At 62.7% G+C, this 14,362-nt stretch overlaps 3 protein-coding genes across 3 annotated transcripts in view; all 3 read left to right on the top strand.

Annotated features, from left to right (window-relative positions):
- Positions 1-3,313, top strand: part of MNEG_0468 (lysosomal Pro-X carboxypeptidase) — a gene marked incomplete at both ends in the record, with an annotated part of 4,074 nt that extends 761 nt beyond the window's left edge. Inside the window, 9 exons of the mRNA XM_014051046.1 lie at positions 306-414; positions 575-728; positions 933-1,124; positions 1,371-1,731; positions 1,948-1,991; positions 2,170-2,210; positions 2,372-2,548; positions 2,723-2,850; positions 3,102-3,313. Of these exons, the coding sequence (XP_013906500.1) occupies positions 306-414; positions 575-728; positions 933-1,124; positions 1,371-1,731; positions 1,948-1,991; positions 2,170-2,210; positions 2,372-2,548; positions 2,723-2,850; positions 3,102-3,313 (1,418 nt within the window). The remainder of the gene's footprint in view (positions 1-305; positions 415-574; positions 729-932; positions 1,125-1,370; positions 1,732-1,947; positions 1,992-2,169; positions 2,211-2,371; positions 2,549-2,722; positions 2,851-3,101) is intronic.
- A 539-nt stretch (positions 3,314-3,852) lies between these two features.
- MNEG_0467 (hypothetical protein) lies at positions 3,853-6,010 on the top strand (the record flags this gene model as incomplete). Its single annotated transcript, XM_014051045.1, has 6 exons — positions 3,853-3,871; positions 4,221-4,316; positions 4,575-4,682; positions 4,877-4,974; positions 5,243-5,356; positions 5,591-6,010. 6 exons carry the CDS (start codon positions 3,853-3,855, stop codon positions 6,008-6,010), a joined length of 855 nt encoding a protein of 284 aa, XP_013906499.1.
- A 1,102-nt stretch (positions 6,011-7,112) lies between these two features.
- On the top strand, positions 7,113-14,261 carry MNEG_0466 (Putative DNA repair and recombination protein RAD26-like protein; the record flags this gene model as incomplete). Its single annotated transcript, XM_014051044.1, has 20 exons — positions 7,113-7,232; positions 7,473-8,321; positions 8,510-8,557; positions 8,835-8,894; positions 9,136-9,156; positions 9,342-9,560; positions 9,796-9,822; positions 10,030-10,161; positions 10,405-10,510; positions 10,759-10,847; positions 11,169-11,234; positions 11,564-11,635; positions 11,951-12,061; positions 12,265-12,335; positions 12,521-12,579; positions 12,863-12,953; positions 13,182-13,219; positions 13,413-13,486; positions 13,917-14,036; positions 14,193-14,261. The coding sequence occupies 20 exons, from the start codon at positions 7,113-7,115 to the stop codon at positions 14,259-14,261; spliced, it is 2,442 nt and encodes an 813-aa protein (XP_013906498.1).
- Positions 14,262-14,362: the final 101 nt, after the last annotated feature.

Genomic DNA, 14,362 nt, shown 5'->3' with positions numbered 1-14,362 from the left:
GGACGGGTGGAAGGGGGTGGAAATGGTGGGGTGGGGGTCGCCAGCGGTGACGGGGTGGTGTGTGTCTGGTGTGGCTGGGGTTGCAGGGCGGGGGCCGACGGCTGGGCAGCGAGGTCGCAGCGCACTTCTGGTGGCTGACACCACACACACGCTGGCCTCATGAGGCAGGCTGCGGGACGAATCTGGTTAATGTGGTTCGCAGGCCTGCCAGCAATGCCTGCCAAGGGGGGGGCTCCTGAGCTCGGCAGCTACGCCACCGCCGCTTGTCCGACGTCGGCGCCCGGCCCCGTCCCCGCCCTGTGCAGGCCCGGACAGCTGGAAGACTGACCCCACCTTCCTGACTTCCCGCCAGGCCATGGCTGACTACGCCAACATACTGCAGTCCCTCAGGGCCGCCTGGGGGGCGGAGGCCAGGTGCGGGGCCGCTCGCGCACACACAGTAATTGCCCTCCAGTCCCTGCGCCCTCCACTGACCTATCCAGCCGCACTGGTGCTCGGGCTCTGCTCTTTTCCGTTGGCCGCGAAGCTCCTGATTTCTACTTGTGACCCCACGCGCTCGCCCACGCCGCCACAGCCCCGTCGTCGCGTTTGGCGGCTCCTACGGCGGCATGCTTGCCGCCTGGATGCGCCGCCACTACCCCCACATCATCGCCGGCGCCGTCGCGGCCTCCGCGCCCGTCGGCCAGTTCCCTGGCGTGCCCGGCTTTGACGCCCAGAAATTCTGGCAGGTGGGGGCCGCTCGGGCGGCCCCCCCAGGCAACGGCAGGGCAGCATCGGGCAAACGAGGTTCATGTGTGGCAGGCTGCTGCTGGCGGCGTTCTGTTCTTTATAGGGTTGAGGGATTGAGGGTTTGGATTTGAGGTTCTGCCGGCGAGCGCGATGGACCTCAGCATGCAGCCTAAAACCCGGCTCCAATGCTCAACCCCTGGCAGATTGCTACCAAGAGCGCCACCCCGGAGGCCGGCGCGCCCGCCGACTGCGCCCCCAACGCGCGCGCCGCCTTTGCGTCGATCCTGGAGCTGGGCGCCTCCGACGAGGGGCGGGGCCGGCTGCAGCAGCTGTTCAGGCTGTGTGACCCCCTGGGCGACCGGCAGGATGCCATCGATCTGGCCTACTGGGCGCAGGTGTGGCGGGGCTGCGCAGCGGCGCGCCCCGAAACACCGCATGCATTTAGCAGCAGATGGAATGAGAGACCCGGACGTGACTGCAAAGTGTACCTGCACGGGCTGAACAAGCCCCCTGTGCTGCTGTGCTCTTCGCACACTGAAGCCAGCAATGCGTCCACAGGGTTTCCCTCTTTGTAAGAACAGAGCCTTCCTCTGAAGCTGTGGTTGTTTTTGCCCCATTTCCTCCCCCTTTGCCATGCCCAGGGTGCCTTTGATGCGTATGCCATGGGCGCCTACCCCTTTGCATCCGCATACATGGGCGGCACGGACGACCACCCCCTCCCGCCCTGGCCGATGCGCGCGGCCTGCAGCCACCTCACTCGTAACGAGTCGTGGCTCGCCGGCTACCCCCTGACTCCACACGGCGCGGCCAGGGCGGCGACCGCCGCCGCGGCGCGGCGGCGGCTGCGGGGGCGGCGAAGGGGGGCTGAGGGGGTGGGGCTGGCCCAGGACGAGGGCTGGCTGCTGGAGGGGCTGCGGGAAGCTGCCGGGGTGCTGTACAATGCCACAGGGGAGAAGCAGTGCTTTGACATTGCCCTGGAGGGGCCAGCCGCAGGCAATGCAGGTTGGCATGGGCGCGTTGGCTGACGCCTACCCGTTCTAAGGCTAGCAGGCAGTTTCTGAAACTGTTTTCTGCGATGGAATGTGAGGCCGCGCGATCTTATTTAGCTTTGTCGCGGGGAAGGCACATGAGGATCAGCAACTGGTAGTGGAAGGGGCGCGTGCTGCCGCTTTCTTGGGGCTTTGATTTGTGAACCCGTGTTCCCCTCCCCCTCCCCAGGGCCCTGGGACTGGCAGGTGTGCACAGAGTTCATGGGGCAGGAGGTGAGGGCCTCTCTTCTGCGCAGCGCCCCTGCCCTGACTTGCTGCTGCGGCCAGTTGCTTTGATTGCCCTGTCCATGCCACCTGTCTAGTTGGCCCCCACCGCTTGAATTGCAAAAGCATTCATCTGATATCCGGATGTACCGCCCCCCCCCACCTCGCTGCACACATGCGCGCGCAGCTGCCCTACTTCCCGGCCAACGGAGTGACTGACATGTTCTGGTGCGGCTCAGCGCAGCTGCAAATTTGTTCTTGTCTTCCGCGCGGCAGTCCACGTACGCATCATGTGAACACCGGGTGCCCAAGTGCACGAGCACGGACGTATGCGTGCACGCATTCAAAATACCCTCCACTCCCAATACACACCCACATGCTGGTGACAGGGACCAGGGGCCACTGGACCTGGACGCCATCAGAGCCCACTGCCGGCAGGCCTGGGGCGTCGAGCCGGTCACCTCAACGCACGTCACACTGGATGGCGGCCTCGACTACAGGCGAGCCTCGCGGGACCCTGCCTGGCGTTTGGGGGGCGCAGCCCTGGGCGTTGATGCTGGTGCTCCGTGGGGCGGCCCGTCTGTCGGGGCACGCACCCTGCTCGCCGCCCGTGATTTGACATTGGCGCTTGATGGCTCTTGCCCTGCAATACTCTTCGCTTCTCTTGCAGCGTGGCTCACAACATGCACGGCACACTGCAAGCTTCATCCCACAATTGCCCTCATGACCTTGGTCCGCAGGTTTGTCACCAATATCGTCTTCACGAACGGCCTTCTCGACCCCTGGTCTGCCTTTGGTGTGTTGACAAGGGATGAGTCATACGATGACAGCATTGTGGTCATCAAGATACCCGACGGCGGCCACCACGGTGCGGCCGAGCTGCGAGGGGCGCGCCCTAGCGCTATGAAAGCAGCGGCTGTGACGGCACGCAACAGGATGAATGCAGCGGCAGCTGTGGCCGTTTGCTGACAACTTTGTGACGAGCGGCGCGAGCACACCAATACACCGAGCCGTTGCGCGCGGAAACAGCCGGCACACCGTTCGTCCCTCCCCAAAGCACCACTGCTCCCCTCCTCTGCGCCCCCTCACACGAGCAAAACATGCCTGTGACCGCTGCAGTTGACCTGATGTTCGACCATGAGGAGGAGTCCCCGGGCATCAGGGACGCGCGGCAGGCCATTCTCAAGGAGATCAGGCGCTGGCTCCAGGTGCCCGTGCCCCAGCTTTCCACGGTGGCTGCTGCGACGGCAGCGCGGCTCCCGGCCGCGATGCGGGGGCAACTGCAAAGACCTGATGAAGCTGGCGCCCGGGCAGTGGTGGCGGAGGCTTGACGGTTGTATCATATGAGCACCTGACGTACGATTTGGGAAGGCATGGTTGTATCGGCTTGGCAGGACCATTGCGTTGCTGGGGAAGGTAAGAATATGAAGTTGCCGTGTCACGTCGTCCTGCGACTCCGGGCAAGGTTCAAACAGGCACCAACGGCGCCGTCTGCCGGCAGACGCGTTACAGACATGTAAGGGAGGGGGCGTGACAGCGCAGCTGGGCTTGACCCTTGCTTCTATGCAGTGGATACCGTGTCCAGTGGTGTTGGCTTACAGGCTGGTAGGTTCAGCATTGTCTGGCCACGTCATCTGCAAAGAAGTTCGCTGCGCTTCCTCAGCCAGCTGGGGTGTGGCTGCCTGGTGTGCCCGGTGACGCTGGCCGCAATGCGGGTTCTTGGTGCCAAGCCGCGAGTTCGCTGTATATTTAGCTTTGGCGTACTTTTGGATATCAACACCGGTCATTCGGAAAATCAATCAAAGCGGGTGGCCTCCTCGACAAGCAGCAGCGGGCGCGAGTGGAAAATATGAAAGTAATTACCACGATTATGGCGTTGATCGCAGCGAGTGGGCTTGTCGAGGCCGTGCAGGGGCAAAGCTGCTTCGTGGATATCCCGATTGCTGGTTCCATCTCAGCTTCAGGTATGATAATATGTCAACAGATGGGCAAAAGAGCTGCGCGACACACCTTCCGCAGGCAGCATATGCGCTGCGCATCAAATCACTGTGCACAGCGCCATGAACGGCGACCTTGCGCAGCGCTTGGCTTGGCGATGCCGCCACTGCCAAGCAACCTTGGATGGACAACGTGGCTTGAAGGCGTGGCTGCTACCAGCGCCTTCGGCAAGCATCGAGCTCGCAGTCACTGCGGCGAAGCAGCCGTGCATCAAACCTTGCCCCTTGCTTACGCCTGCAGGATCCGCGCAGTACACAGACTACCCTGCGAAGATCCCCCTGTTCAGCGGCAATGCAGGCATCGTATCCGGTTCCGTGCGGGTAGTCTTTCCGGCAGGTGCGCTGCTGCTGTTGCACCTGTGTTGGTGGGATGTCCCAGCCCATCGGACCCCCCCGGCGCGCGACAAAGCCTGTCGTGGTCTTGCATGATGAGCATCAGCGTGCGGCTGACAGTACCTGCGCCCGTTCTACTGTAAACCCTTACTTTCTGGATGGGCGTGTCCCGCGCCTTACTAGCCCCCTTGCAGGCGATCAGTGCCCCCCTTGCAGCCGCGTGTATCGGCCCCCAACCTGCCCATCCCCATATCTCCCGCAGTTGCCGGCAGCTGCGACTTCAAGGCGCCATTCGCCCTTGACAAAACCAACACGAAGAGTGTCGCGGCATCTTTGGCGCAGGCTCGCCTGCAAGATTCGACGGCGCCAGGTGCGCTTGCGGCATTCACTGTATACACCTGATCGACCCCCAAATTGAGGTGTCATTTCTGCCGGGGCAGGCAGCACTGCTGGCTGCCCCAACCAAGCTGGCTGGGGCGCGTGCATGGCCCCACACCATTCTCTTCCCTTCCTTGCCAGACGTCGTTGCTTTTCCCCTGGACATCCTTGCTGCCCCTACTGCAGTAACTGTTTCGAAAGTGGCGGGGTCGTACCCCTTCCAAGGCAAGCCTGACCCCACGAGGGGTGCGTTCAAGCTGGACTGGAGCATAGATGACTTCTCGGTGAGATTCTGCGAGCACACAAAGGTGGCAACACTTGAGGGATATCAAATGAAATCATAAAGCAGCCGGCAAACTCGAGTGCTGAAACAGGGGGTAGTGCTGGGGTTGCCTTCTGTGAATCCCTCGTGGTCGGCAGCATCCGCTTTCCTCGGGCCTGGCCCTGAGCTGCGCCACTGTAGCGTATTTCTGGGCGCTTCGCGCTGCTCCCACCCAGGCAGCCAAGCCTTGTTAAAAACCGTACTGCCCCATGCCCGGTTCCACACCGCAGTTCTCCCTTGACTCTGATGCGATTGGTGGGGCCATCAACTCAGCCAAGGGCGTGAAGAGCCTCCGGTACAGCATCAAGACCGGCACGGCCAAAGTCAAATTCAGCGTCGGACCGGTGGGCGTTGAGCAGGGGCTTCCTTGCGCACTGCAGGGGGTGCAGTTGTAGTAAGCCAGCAAGGTTCATTGGCTACACATGTGCACACAGTGACGTGCGCGCATGTGCGCGAGTGCACGCGCGTGCGAACATGTCTGCATACAAACGAAACACTCAAGATTGCCGATGCCCCCTGTCTGGGCTTTGCCTCCAGCTGTTTGTTATCTGATTCATCACCCCCTGTTTGGCCACCAGGTTTACTGCCCGCCTTCCGGCTACTCCGCCGACTTTGTCGCCCCCCTGGCCGGCACCGCTGTCAAGCCCAACGCCAACCCGTGCAGCCTGAAGCTGTCCAAGTCAACGCGCGAATTCACGCTCGATTGCAAGAGCATGAAGACACTGACTCTCGCGACCGTCGACGTGTACTTCGCCCAGCCTGGCAGCGCCAGCGGCGCGGGCGGTGCGGGTGGCGCCGGACGGCGCTTGCTGGGCTGCAGCGGGGTCGCCGCTGGCGCACCGCTGTGGGCCGCTGGCGCAGCCCCGGCGAGCGGCGCGGCGACGCCGCAGGACGCAACCGTGACGCCGCAAGGCGACCACCTGCAGATGTGGATAGTTCTGAAGGGCAGCAGCGTCAAAGGCACCGCTTTGCTGGCCGATGCGTCCATCCTGTCCTAGGTGGCCACCGCCGACGGGTGAGGATGAGTCATGCGAGGGCCCCTTCCCCAGGGGCTTAATAGTGCACAATCTTTTCGATGGGGGGCTGCCCTACCCTTGGATCGGCTGAAAACATGAAGTGGATGTCAAAGGATTTTCTGTAAGACTCAAACTCTGGTGAGGCTTTGAACATGCCACGCGCTCAGGTCAGGTTTTGGCACTTCGACACACCTCTTATGTAAAGCCACACTGTGCCTTGCACCGCCACCAGAGGCGGCTGATCAACCAGAGCTCAACACGATCCCCCGAGCCTACTTGTTGATCCCTGCACAACAGTGATGCACTTGTGACACTGCACCACCGATAAGAAAGTTGCCCCACTCCTCAAGCCAACTCGGCATTACCTACAAACCCGCACCTCAAGGAGCCTTGGCCCATATGCTTGCAACGATTGTCACCCTCTCCTGCGCAGTATCCACCCATACATCATATCGCACGTTCATTCTGTCTTCACCATTGGTGGCACTCACCACAAAGTTTTCGACAGTGATGGGTTTTGTCTCGTTTTGCTTCGCCCTGCACAATTCGCCCGCCGACCAACTACCACTGTAAGATGACCAATGTCAAGGTCCTCCGTCTGGGAATGCTTTGCCCGAGCCTCGCAAGTTGCAGAGCTTCTAAAATATCATTGGGTGGGCGGCATGCACGAAACACTTCAGGAATCGCGTGCCCTTCACGGTATTTCCGCTGCCAGCCCGACCGCAGCCTGCGGAGGTCCTACAGCGGGACCTGCCGCCCTCATGCCAAGTCAACAAAAAGTCAACAACATTCCCTGTATGGTACCCTGTTGCTATCCTCGACATTCACAGGGTAAAATTTTGAATGGTGCAAGACGATGCTGAACGGTTGCCTTGTCACCTGGCAAGCTTAGTCCTACTGTGTCGTGTAGTGTCGTTACAGCTGAGTCGCTGCAGGGTGGGCGCAGCACGCACAGCGTGGCAGAGAAGCACAAATCGGCATTCACAAGACTCAATGCAGTGCACCCGGTATCATACGCGAAAGCAACACACCCCGTTTTCCGTTATGCATCATGTTTTGATTGCTCAGCCCTGGAGGTAGGACGATGTCGTGGCGAAGAAGAGAGGTTCGGGCGTCGGGCTTGGATGATGAGGTGGAGCCCAACCTGCCAATTGATGAGATCCAAAAAACTCTGGAGACGCAGAGGCTGGCTGACAAGCCCAGGGTGAGTGATCTGCTTACAGCTGGGCTACTAGCACCTGTGAGATTGCAATTCTAGGTGCACAGCATTACATCATGCCATCTTATGCACCTCATGCAGGTTTCGCTTTCACAGCGTGTGGACAAAGAGCTCCGCCGAGCAGCGGCCGCCCCGCTGCCCCTATCGACGACGCAAAACTCACTCGAATTGGGGGCGCAGCAGCTGTCGGCACCCGAGCCGCCCCTGCTGTCGCAATCATCGCAGCTGTTGCAGCAGCAATCAGGCCTCAGCAGCCTGAGAAAGCGCAAGCTGCCGCCTCTCCCTGAGTCCGCTGCAGCTCGCAGCGGCGCGTTGGGTAGCGGCCAGAGCTCCCAGCCCGCGCGGGCGCCCACTGCCCTGTCCTTCAGTGAGCCAACCCTGGAAGCAGGGGCACCCGCACCGACTGTCGCGCCTGGCCCTTTGGGCGTCGCCGGCGGCGGCGTCGGCAGCACCCCGGCCTTCGACGTGCTGTCCGCCACCCAGCACTTTAAGCCAAAGTTTGACCCCCGCACGCGCGCCGTGCGCCGCGGCCCCGACGGCAAGCCGCTTTCAGAGGAGGCGGCTCGGGCTGCCGAGGAGGAGGAGCGCCGGCAGGAGGCGGCGGAGGACGAGGAGCGGCGGGCAGCGCGGGAGCAAGAGGATGAGGAGGACGTGCCTGATGTTGGCCTTGGGGATGCAGATGACCTGTGGGGTGCGGATTACGGAGTCATGGCGGACGGCGGCCCGCAACAGCAGCAGCAGAGAAAGCAGCGGAAGCGGCAGCAGCACCAGAAGCAGCCCGTCAGGCGGCGCAAGGAGGAGGAGTGCGTCGGCGCCTTGGAGGGCGATGAGGACGGCGGCGCAGCAGAGTGCGGCGGCGATGGTGCTGGCGCAGGGGGTGACGGCGGCGTGGCGCGCGCGAGGAAACGGTCGAGGCGCGGCGGCGCCAGCAGCAGTGGGAGTGGCCGGGGAGCAGGGGCGGTCGAGGATGAGGCGGGTGCAGGGGTCCGGAAGCCCGTGGCGCTGCTGGGTGCGCGCGAGCTGGGGCCCGAGGTGCCTCTGGAGCTGACTTTCCCCTGCGGGCGCACCTTTAAGGTGCGGCGCCCGGCTCCTCTCCACCCACGAGCGCCTGCACGCGCTCGCGCTCGCGCTCGCGCCAGCTGCTTCCGGCTGTACTGTGGTGCGGCGGGCGCGCCATGCCATGCTGCGACCACTATTCCAGCCACCTCAGCCCGTCCTCTCCCCCCTGCTACGTTGTCAACCCCGCCAACCGCGCGGCCCAGGTCCCGGGGGCCATCAACAAGTTTTTGCGGCCCTACCAACGAGACGGGGTGCGCCCTGGTTGGAGTGTTAGGGCTTGAGAAAATCTTGGGGGGGGGGGGCGGTTGTCGCCCGAACCGCCTGTGCCTTTGTCATGTTGGCCCCTCGGCCTAATTGCAATACGGTACGGTTTGTCTAGCGGCGAGCGAGCGCGGCGAGCCTGGGACTCACAGTCGCACGTGGCCGTCGCACGTTTCTGCGCCTGCTGCGTCTGCGCGCTGGTGGATGACCGCACGCGCCCACCGGTCCCCGACCTCCTCTGCCGCGCCCTCCGCCCTGTCCCCCCAGATCCGGTTCCTGCTGCGCTGCTACTGCGCTCGCCACGGGGGCATCCTCGCAGACGACATGGTGCGCCTTGAAGAACCCCGAGTCCCGTAATGGCGTGCTTGCTGTGCAGAGCAGAGGTTGCATGCATGTGTGCATTTGTGGGGGCCTGTGCGCACAGGAAGCAGTGTGTTTGTCAGGGGCTCGCGCCGCCTGCTGCGGGCGTTGGCTAATACATTCCGCGTCCGCGCCGACCTGCTCAGCTGGCTGACTGCTGCACCTCACTGTCCGGTGCCACCACATCCCCGCCAACCTCCGTGCTCAGGGGCTCGGCAAGACGGTGCAGGTGTGATTAAGCGGCAGGTGGTGGCGCTTTTGCTGGGGTGGGCGGCAGAATATGATAACACGCACGCCCACACGCGCAGCCGATTTGGGGGTATTTAATGCTGGTTCTAGAGCAGGGTTGAATCAGCTTGGGTTGGACATCCAATGGGATAAACGATCTTCTCCCCTTCGTCCTCCCGAACGCAGGCCATCTCTTTCTGTGCAGCGCTGCTGGGCAAGACAGGCGGCGACGACGACGCGCTGCCGCTGATGGCGCGCCCCCAGCCGCAGCAGCGGCCGCGCGCTGGGGACGACGCGGGCGAGGAGTCGGGCGATGATGAGGACGAGGAGGACGAAGGGCGGCGGCAGCAGCCGTGGCCGATCCTGGTCGTGTGCCCCAAGTCACTAGTGACAAACTGGCAGCAGGTGCGACAAGCTGCGTACTTTCTGATTTTGTTTGCCGATGTTTGCCCCCTGGGCCTGATGGCCGGCGATGTGCCAATATCTGAGGCCTAAGGTTGGGCGTGCGGCGCATTATGGGGTGCACGGCCTAAGTGTCTGAGTGAGCTCTTGCATGCAAGCGGAAGGGCCTCTTTTGTGTTTGCCGCGGTGCTTCTGACAACCCCATGCTGCCGCCCCCCACCTGCCGCCCCGCTTACAGGAGTTCTGCCAATGGGGAAGCTTCCAGGTGAGGCACCACCCACACTCAAACCCTCACACCATCCCTACACCGCCGCCTCCCCCCCCATCAGCTGACCCACTGCTTGCCGCCACAGGAGCTGCTGCCGCAGTTGCAAGGCCCTGTGCACCTAAAAGTGCAAGCAATGCTCACGACGCACACAGCCAGCTGGACCCTAATTGTTGCCCAACGTACGGCGGCCACGCTGTTGCGCAGCTGTTCACCTACTACGGCAGAGGCAAGGAGGCCGCCTACCAAGCCGCCGCCAGCGGCCAGGCAGAGGTCTTGCTCACCACGTACGACCAGCTGCGCCTCAGCGCCTCACGGCTGGCGGCGCTGCCCATACACGTGCGCCCCGGTTGCCGGGACTGGCGGAAGGGAACGACAGCTGTGCCCCTTGCTGGCCCAGTGCACCCTTCCGGTGCTTTCAGGCGCTTTGCCGGCTGTGCAGCGCGTCAGGAACGTTTGAATTCATCAGATATGCTCGCAAATGTGTTCTCCTCACCCCCTAACCCCGCCTCCAGCTCGACTGCTCAGTCATGCTAGCCCCACGCAGTCATTGCTGCCCCGCTGCCCCGCACCTCCCCGCAGGCGGTGCTGTTTGACGAGGCCCACAAGCTGTCCAACACGGCCACCAAGACCTCAATGGCGGCGCGCGGCCTGGCCACAAAGCTACGCTTCGGCCTGTCAGGTGCCCGTGGGCGCCCCCTGGTCGGCCTTGCGGATCCTGGGGGCCTTGCACCCCTGCTGCCTATGGCGGCCTGCGAACCCACCAGACACCACAGACCAGCCGCATCTTGGATCTGGACATCAGTCAAAAATCAGCTGCCATCATTACTAGAGCAGCTCAAGTTCTTCTCACCTGCATCCCGCCATTCAAGCGGTTATTACGAGATGCCGGTCAGCCCCCAAAAGCATCTATACCACCCGTCCCTCTTCCGCCAGGCACCGTGATGCCCAACGACTTCAAGGACATCTGGGGACTCATGAGCCTGCTGGTGCCGGGCGCACTCAACGACTGGGCAACCTTCAACGTGCGTGGGGGCACAGCGGAACAGCGCCGCCTGCGTGGGTTGCGCTTGTAACGTGGTTGGGGCCGGGATTGGGGAGGGGCTTCTGGAGGGCCCCGGCGGGCCCCCTCATATCGCTGCACATTGCAGAATGGAAAGCAACAACACTGCCAGAGGGTTCTGGGCCATTGGCGCAAGCTGTATTGCATCAGGGCACTTTGCTCTCCCGCCAGGTCCCTCGTCTCGAAGGAGCAGGTAGCGACTGCGCGTGGCTTGCGTCGTCTTTGCAACCATGTATGAGTGGCTATCTTCACCATTCCAGCCGACTCCCCTCGTTGCCCGCAGTCCCACTACGCGATGCCGATCAAGGTCGGGTCCTCCAAGACAGCCACAGCCTTCGAGCAGGCGCTGGTGGGCGTTGCTGGGGCCCTCGTGCTCGCCTCGCGCTCTTGTGTAGGAAGCATGCTCTTTCATGCCTTCAACATGTCATGCGATGGACAACTGTCCATCGCACAAATCCTGCATTGTGCGCTGCACGTGCTCGGCGTGCTCTGCCGTTGCCACTACCGCCATCGGGCCCTGACAGCGCCAGCCTTTTTCCACTGGTGTCATTTTCCTGTTGTGCCCCACCAAACCTGATTTGATCCAAAGTCTGCATGCACCCAGCTGCGCCCACAGAGCGCGCACCCACTCCCGCCACCCCTCTCCCTTGGGGCACCCCCCACGGCCCCCTCCCCCAGGGCCATGAGCGCAAGGTGGAGCTGTCCCAGCTGCTCAAGAAGAATTACCTGCTGCGCCGCGATAAGAGCATGGTGCGGTTTAGCCCCACCCCCCAACCCCTTCGCCAAGGGCCAACTTTCTGGCGTCCCTGTTCCCTCTAGCTCCACATTTCTATTGAAGCAGCGCAGGACCAGCCTTGAGTTTTTAAAGTCCTGTCAGGCCAGCCTGCATCAGCAGCGCTCTCCCCATTGCTCGTCCCCTCTCCGCCGTCATCACCTGCATTGCCATGGTTTTAATCGCCAGCCTGGCGACGCGCGGCGGCAAACCCTTGGAGTGCATCTGATCCAACAACCCCCTAACCGCCCCCAACCGCCTTCAACCGCCCCCAACCGCCGCGGCACCCGCAGAAGGGCATCGTTGAGCAGCTGCCCAGGAAGGTGGACCAGATCGTGTTCTGCCAGCTGCGGCCCTCCCAGGCGCGCGCCTATAACCGCATCGTCCAGAGCGCAGACGTGCAGGTGTGCAGTGTGGAGATCTGCACATGACCACGGCCTTCCACACTTGTCCCTTCCACTGTGGACGGGCGCGTGTGAGCCGAAGGCAGCCAGTGCTCATCAACGCTCTGCTGCTGCACGCTTCACGTGCGTAGGGTCGTCCCTGCATGAGCATTGGGATGATTATGCCTGACCTGCTGACACGCGACCCCTCATTCAATCCCCAGGCGCTGCTGCGCGGCTGGGAGGTGTGCGACTGCAACGGCGCGACCGAGGCGCGCTCCCGCTGCTGCTATGAGTGAGCGACGCCTGCGCCGGCCCGGCAAGCAGCACATGTGCATGAGCCCGCAATGGCGCCGGGCACCCTGCAGCTGAACATGCGTGACTGGCTTCTCGTCGGTCTCTGGTGTGGATGCGCGTATCATACCAACCGCGGTGTCGCAAGGCAGCCTTCAACTCACGCACGCCTGGTTTGCCGCTCAGGTTTGTGCCAGAGGACAGGGGCGGCGTCATCTGGCCCTTCCTGCACTGCTGCGACTGCGGTGAGCGCCCTGTGCCGCGTCATGTCGGGCAAGACAGGGGCCAAGAGGGTTGTGTTCTGAGCACTACTGGTTGCCTGATGCTGCTGCACGCATGAGGAGCGGTGAATCACCACCCCGTTTCCCCACCACAACATGTCTAGCGTTTATAATACCTTCTTAGCGAGTGCGCATGCCTGCATATACGCACACACACACACACAAACACACACACACACCCACACACACTAGTACACCTACACGCACACACAGCACAACCAAAACACGCACGCCCACCACACCCCAGACGACCCCAAGTGCAAGAACCACAAGCCGGAGGGCTGTGAGGCGTACTACCAGGAGCAGGGCTACAACAACACAGTCATAAAGTGCCCCTGGTGAGGCCGTCAAGTCAGACAGTCATGTCGTAACACGATGATGGCTGAGTCATGAAGCAGCTTCACGACCAGCCTGCTCATGATAGTCTAGTTGCAGCTCGCCTTGTCAGCCGCAGAGGGGCGCGGCCGTAGTCATGATATCGCCTGCTGATGGCACCACCCGCCTGAGAGCCCCGAGTTCGTGTCTGAGCGCACCATTCGCCCTTCTTTCGCCATCCGCCCCCACAGGTGCCTCATCTTCCCGGTCGTCGGAAAGCTGAGGGATGGTGAGGGCCGCCGGCGCACACTGCCGGAACCACACGACGCGCCGCCCTCTGTCCCAAACTGTGCCTCCCGATGCCACGACAAGCGCAGCTGTTTGCAACGCCCGCTTGTAGCACCTTTGATTGCTACTTGCTCCAGGTGGAGTTTCTGATTTTGAATGCCCTTGTCAAACGCTACCCCTGCCGCTCACTCCAGTGGCGAGCCACCTGGACCTGCTGCGGCCAAGCGCTGAGGAGGGGCAGCACCAGGAGTACAGGAAGAGACGCAGGGTGAGCGCACGCACATCCACGTTGTGTACGTGCTGAGTGTGTTGCGCACTGTACAGGCGACATCTTTCGCATTGGCCTGCCTTTGCAAATATATCTGTTGTTGTGGGGTGTGAGCAGTTGAGGGCCAGAGTGCGCGTGTGGACGTAGGTGGCCCAACGCAAAGCAGCGTGAGACGAAGATGGAGTGAGGGAGGAACGGTGGGGTGAAGCACGGGGCGAGGGACAGCGAGCGCCTCTGCCAGTTGCGCACACGTGTCAGTGGAGGCCGGGTGCCACGCATCCCTGAAGGCGCGATCGCCTTCCCATTGAGTCCTCCATCGGCTCAGATGTGGCCTGCAAGGGATTGGTCCCTGCCCAACCCCCTTTGCCATTCAGGGAACCCCTGGAGACTCCCTCCATCCACAGTTTTTCCCACCCTCCGCACACCCCAGTTTGAGTACGAGTGCGCTGTGGCCAAGCTGGCGCTGGGGGAGGAGGCGGAGGAGCTGGGAGGCCTGGTGGCGGGCGGCCACAGCTGGCTGCAGCTCACAGACACGCAGCACTGCGGCAAGGTGCGCCTCCACGAGCGCATGTGTGCCGTGCCTGCCCCGTGAGACCTGGCCGCTCACTCATGCCTCCTTTGCCCCGCGCCCCTCAACCTGCACCCTTCACGATTGCACGTGTGTTGCTTGCGCCCACCTTGCCTCTCCTGCTTCTGGCCGAGCCAGATGGTGGTGCTGCTGTCGCTGCTGGCCCAGTGGCACGAGCAGAACGACAAAGGTGGGTTTGTTTCCTGAGAGGCGAGGGCTGGTCGCCTGCAAGCCGGCACACGCGCTGCCTGCGCCCAGGAGCAGCGCGCCCCTGTTGTGTGTGTGTGTGTGTGTGTGTGTGTGTGTGT

This window comes from Monoraphidium neglectum, assembly GCF_000611645.1.
Source record: "Monoraphidium neglectum strain SAG 48.87 unplaced genomic scaffold scaffold00038, whole genome shotgun sequence".
Classification (NCBI taxonomy): domain Eukaryota; kingdom Viridiplantae; phylum Chlorophyta; class Chlorophyceae; order Sphaeropleales; family Selenastraceae; genus Monoraphidium; species Monoraphidium neglectum.
The sequence above is the reverse complement of the archived record's forward strand: the minus strand, read 5'-3'. Positions and strand labels throughout refer to the sequence as shown.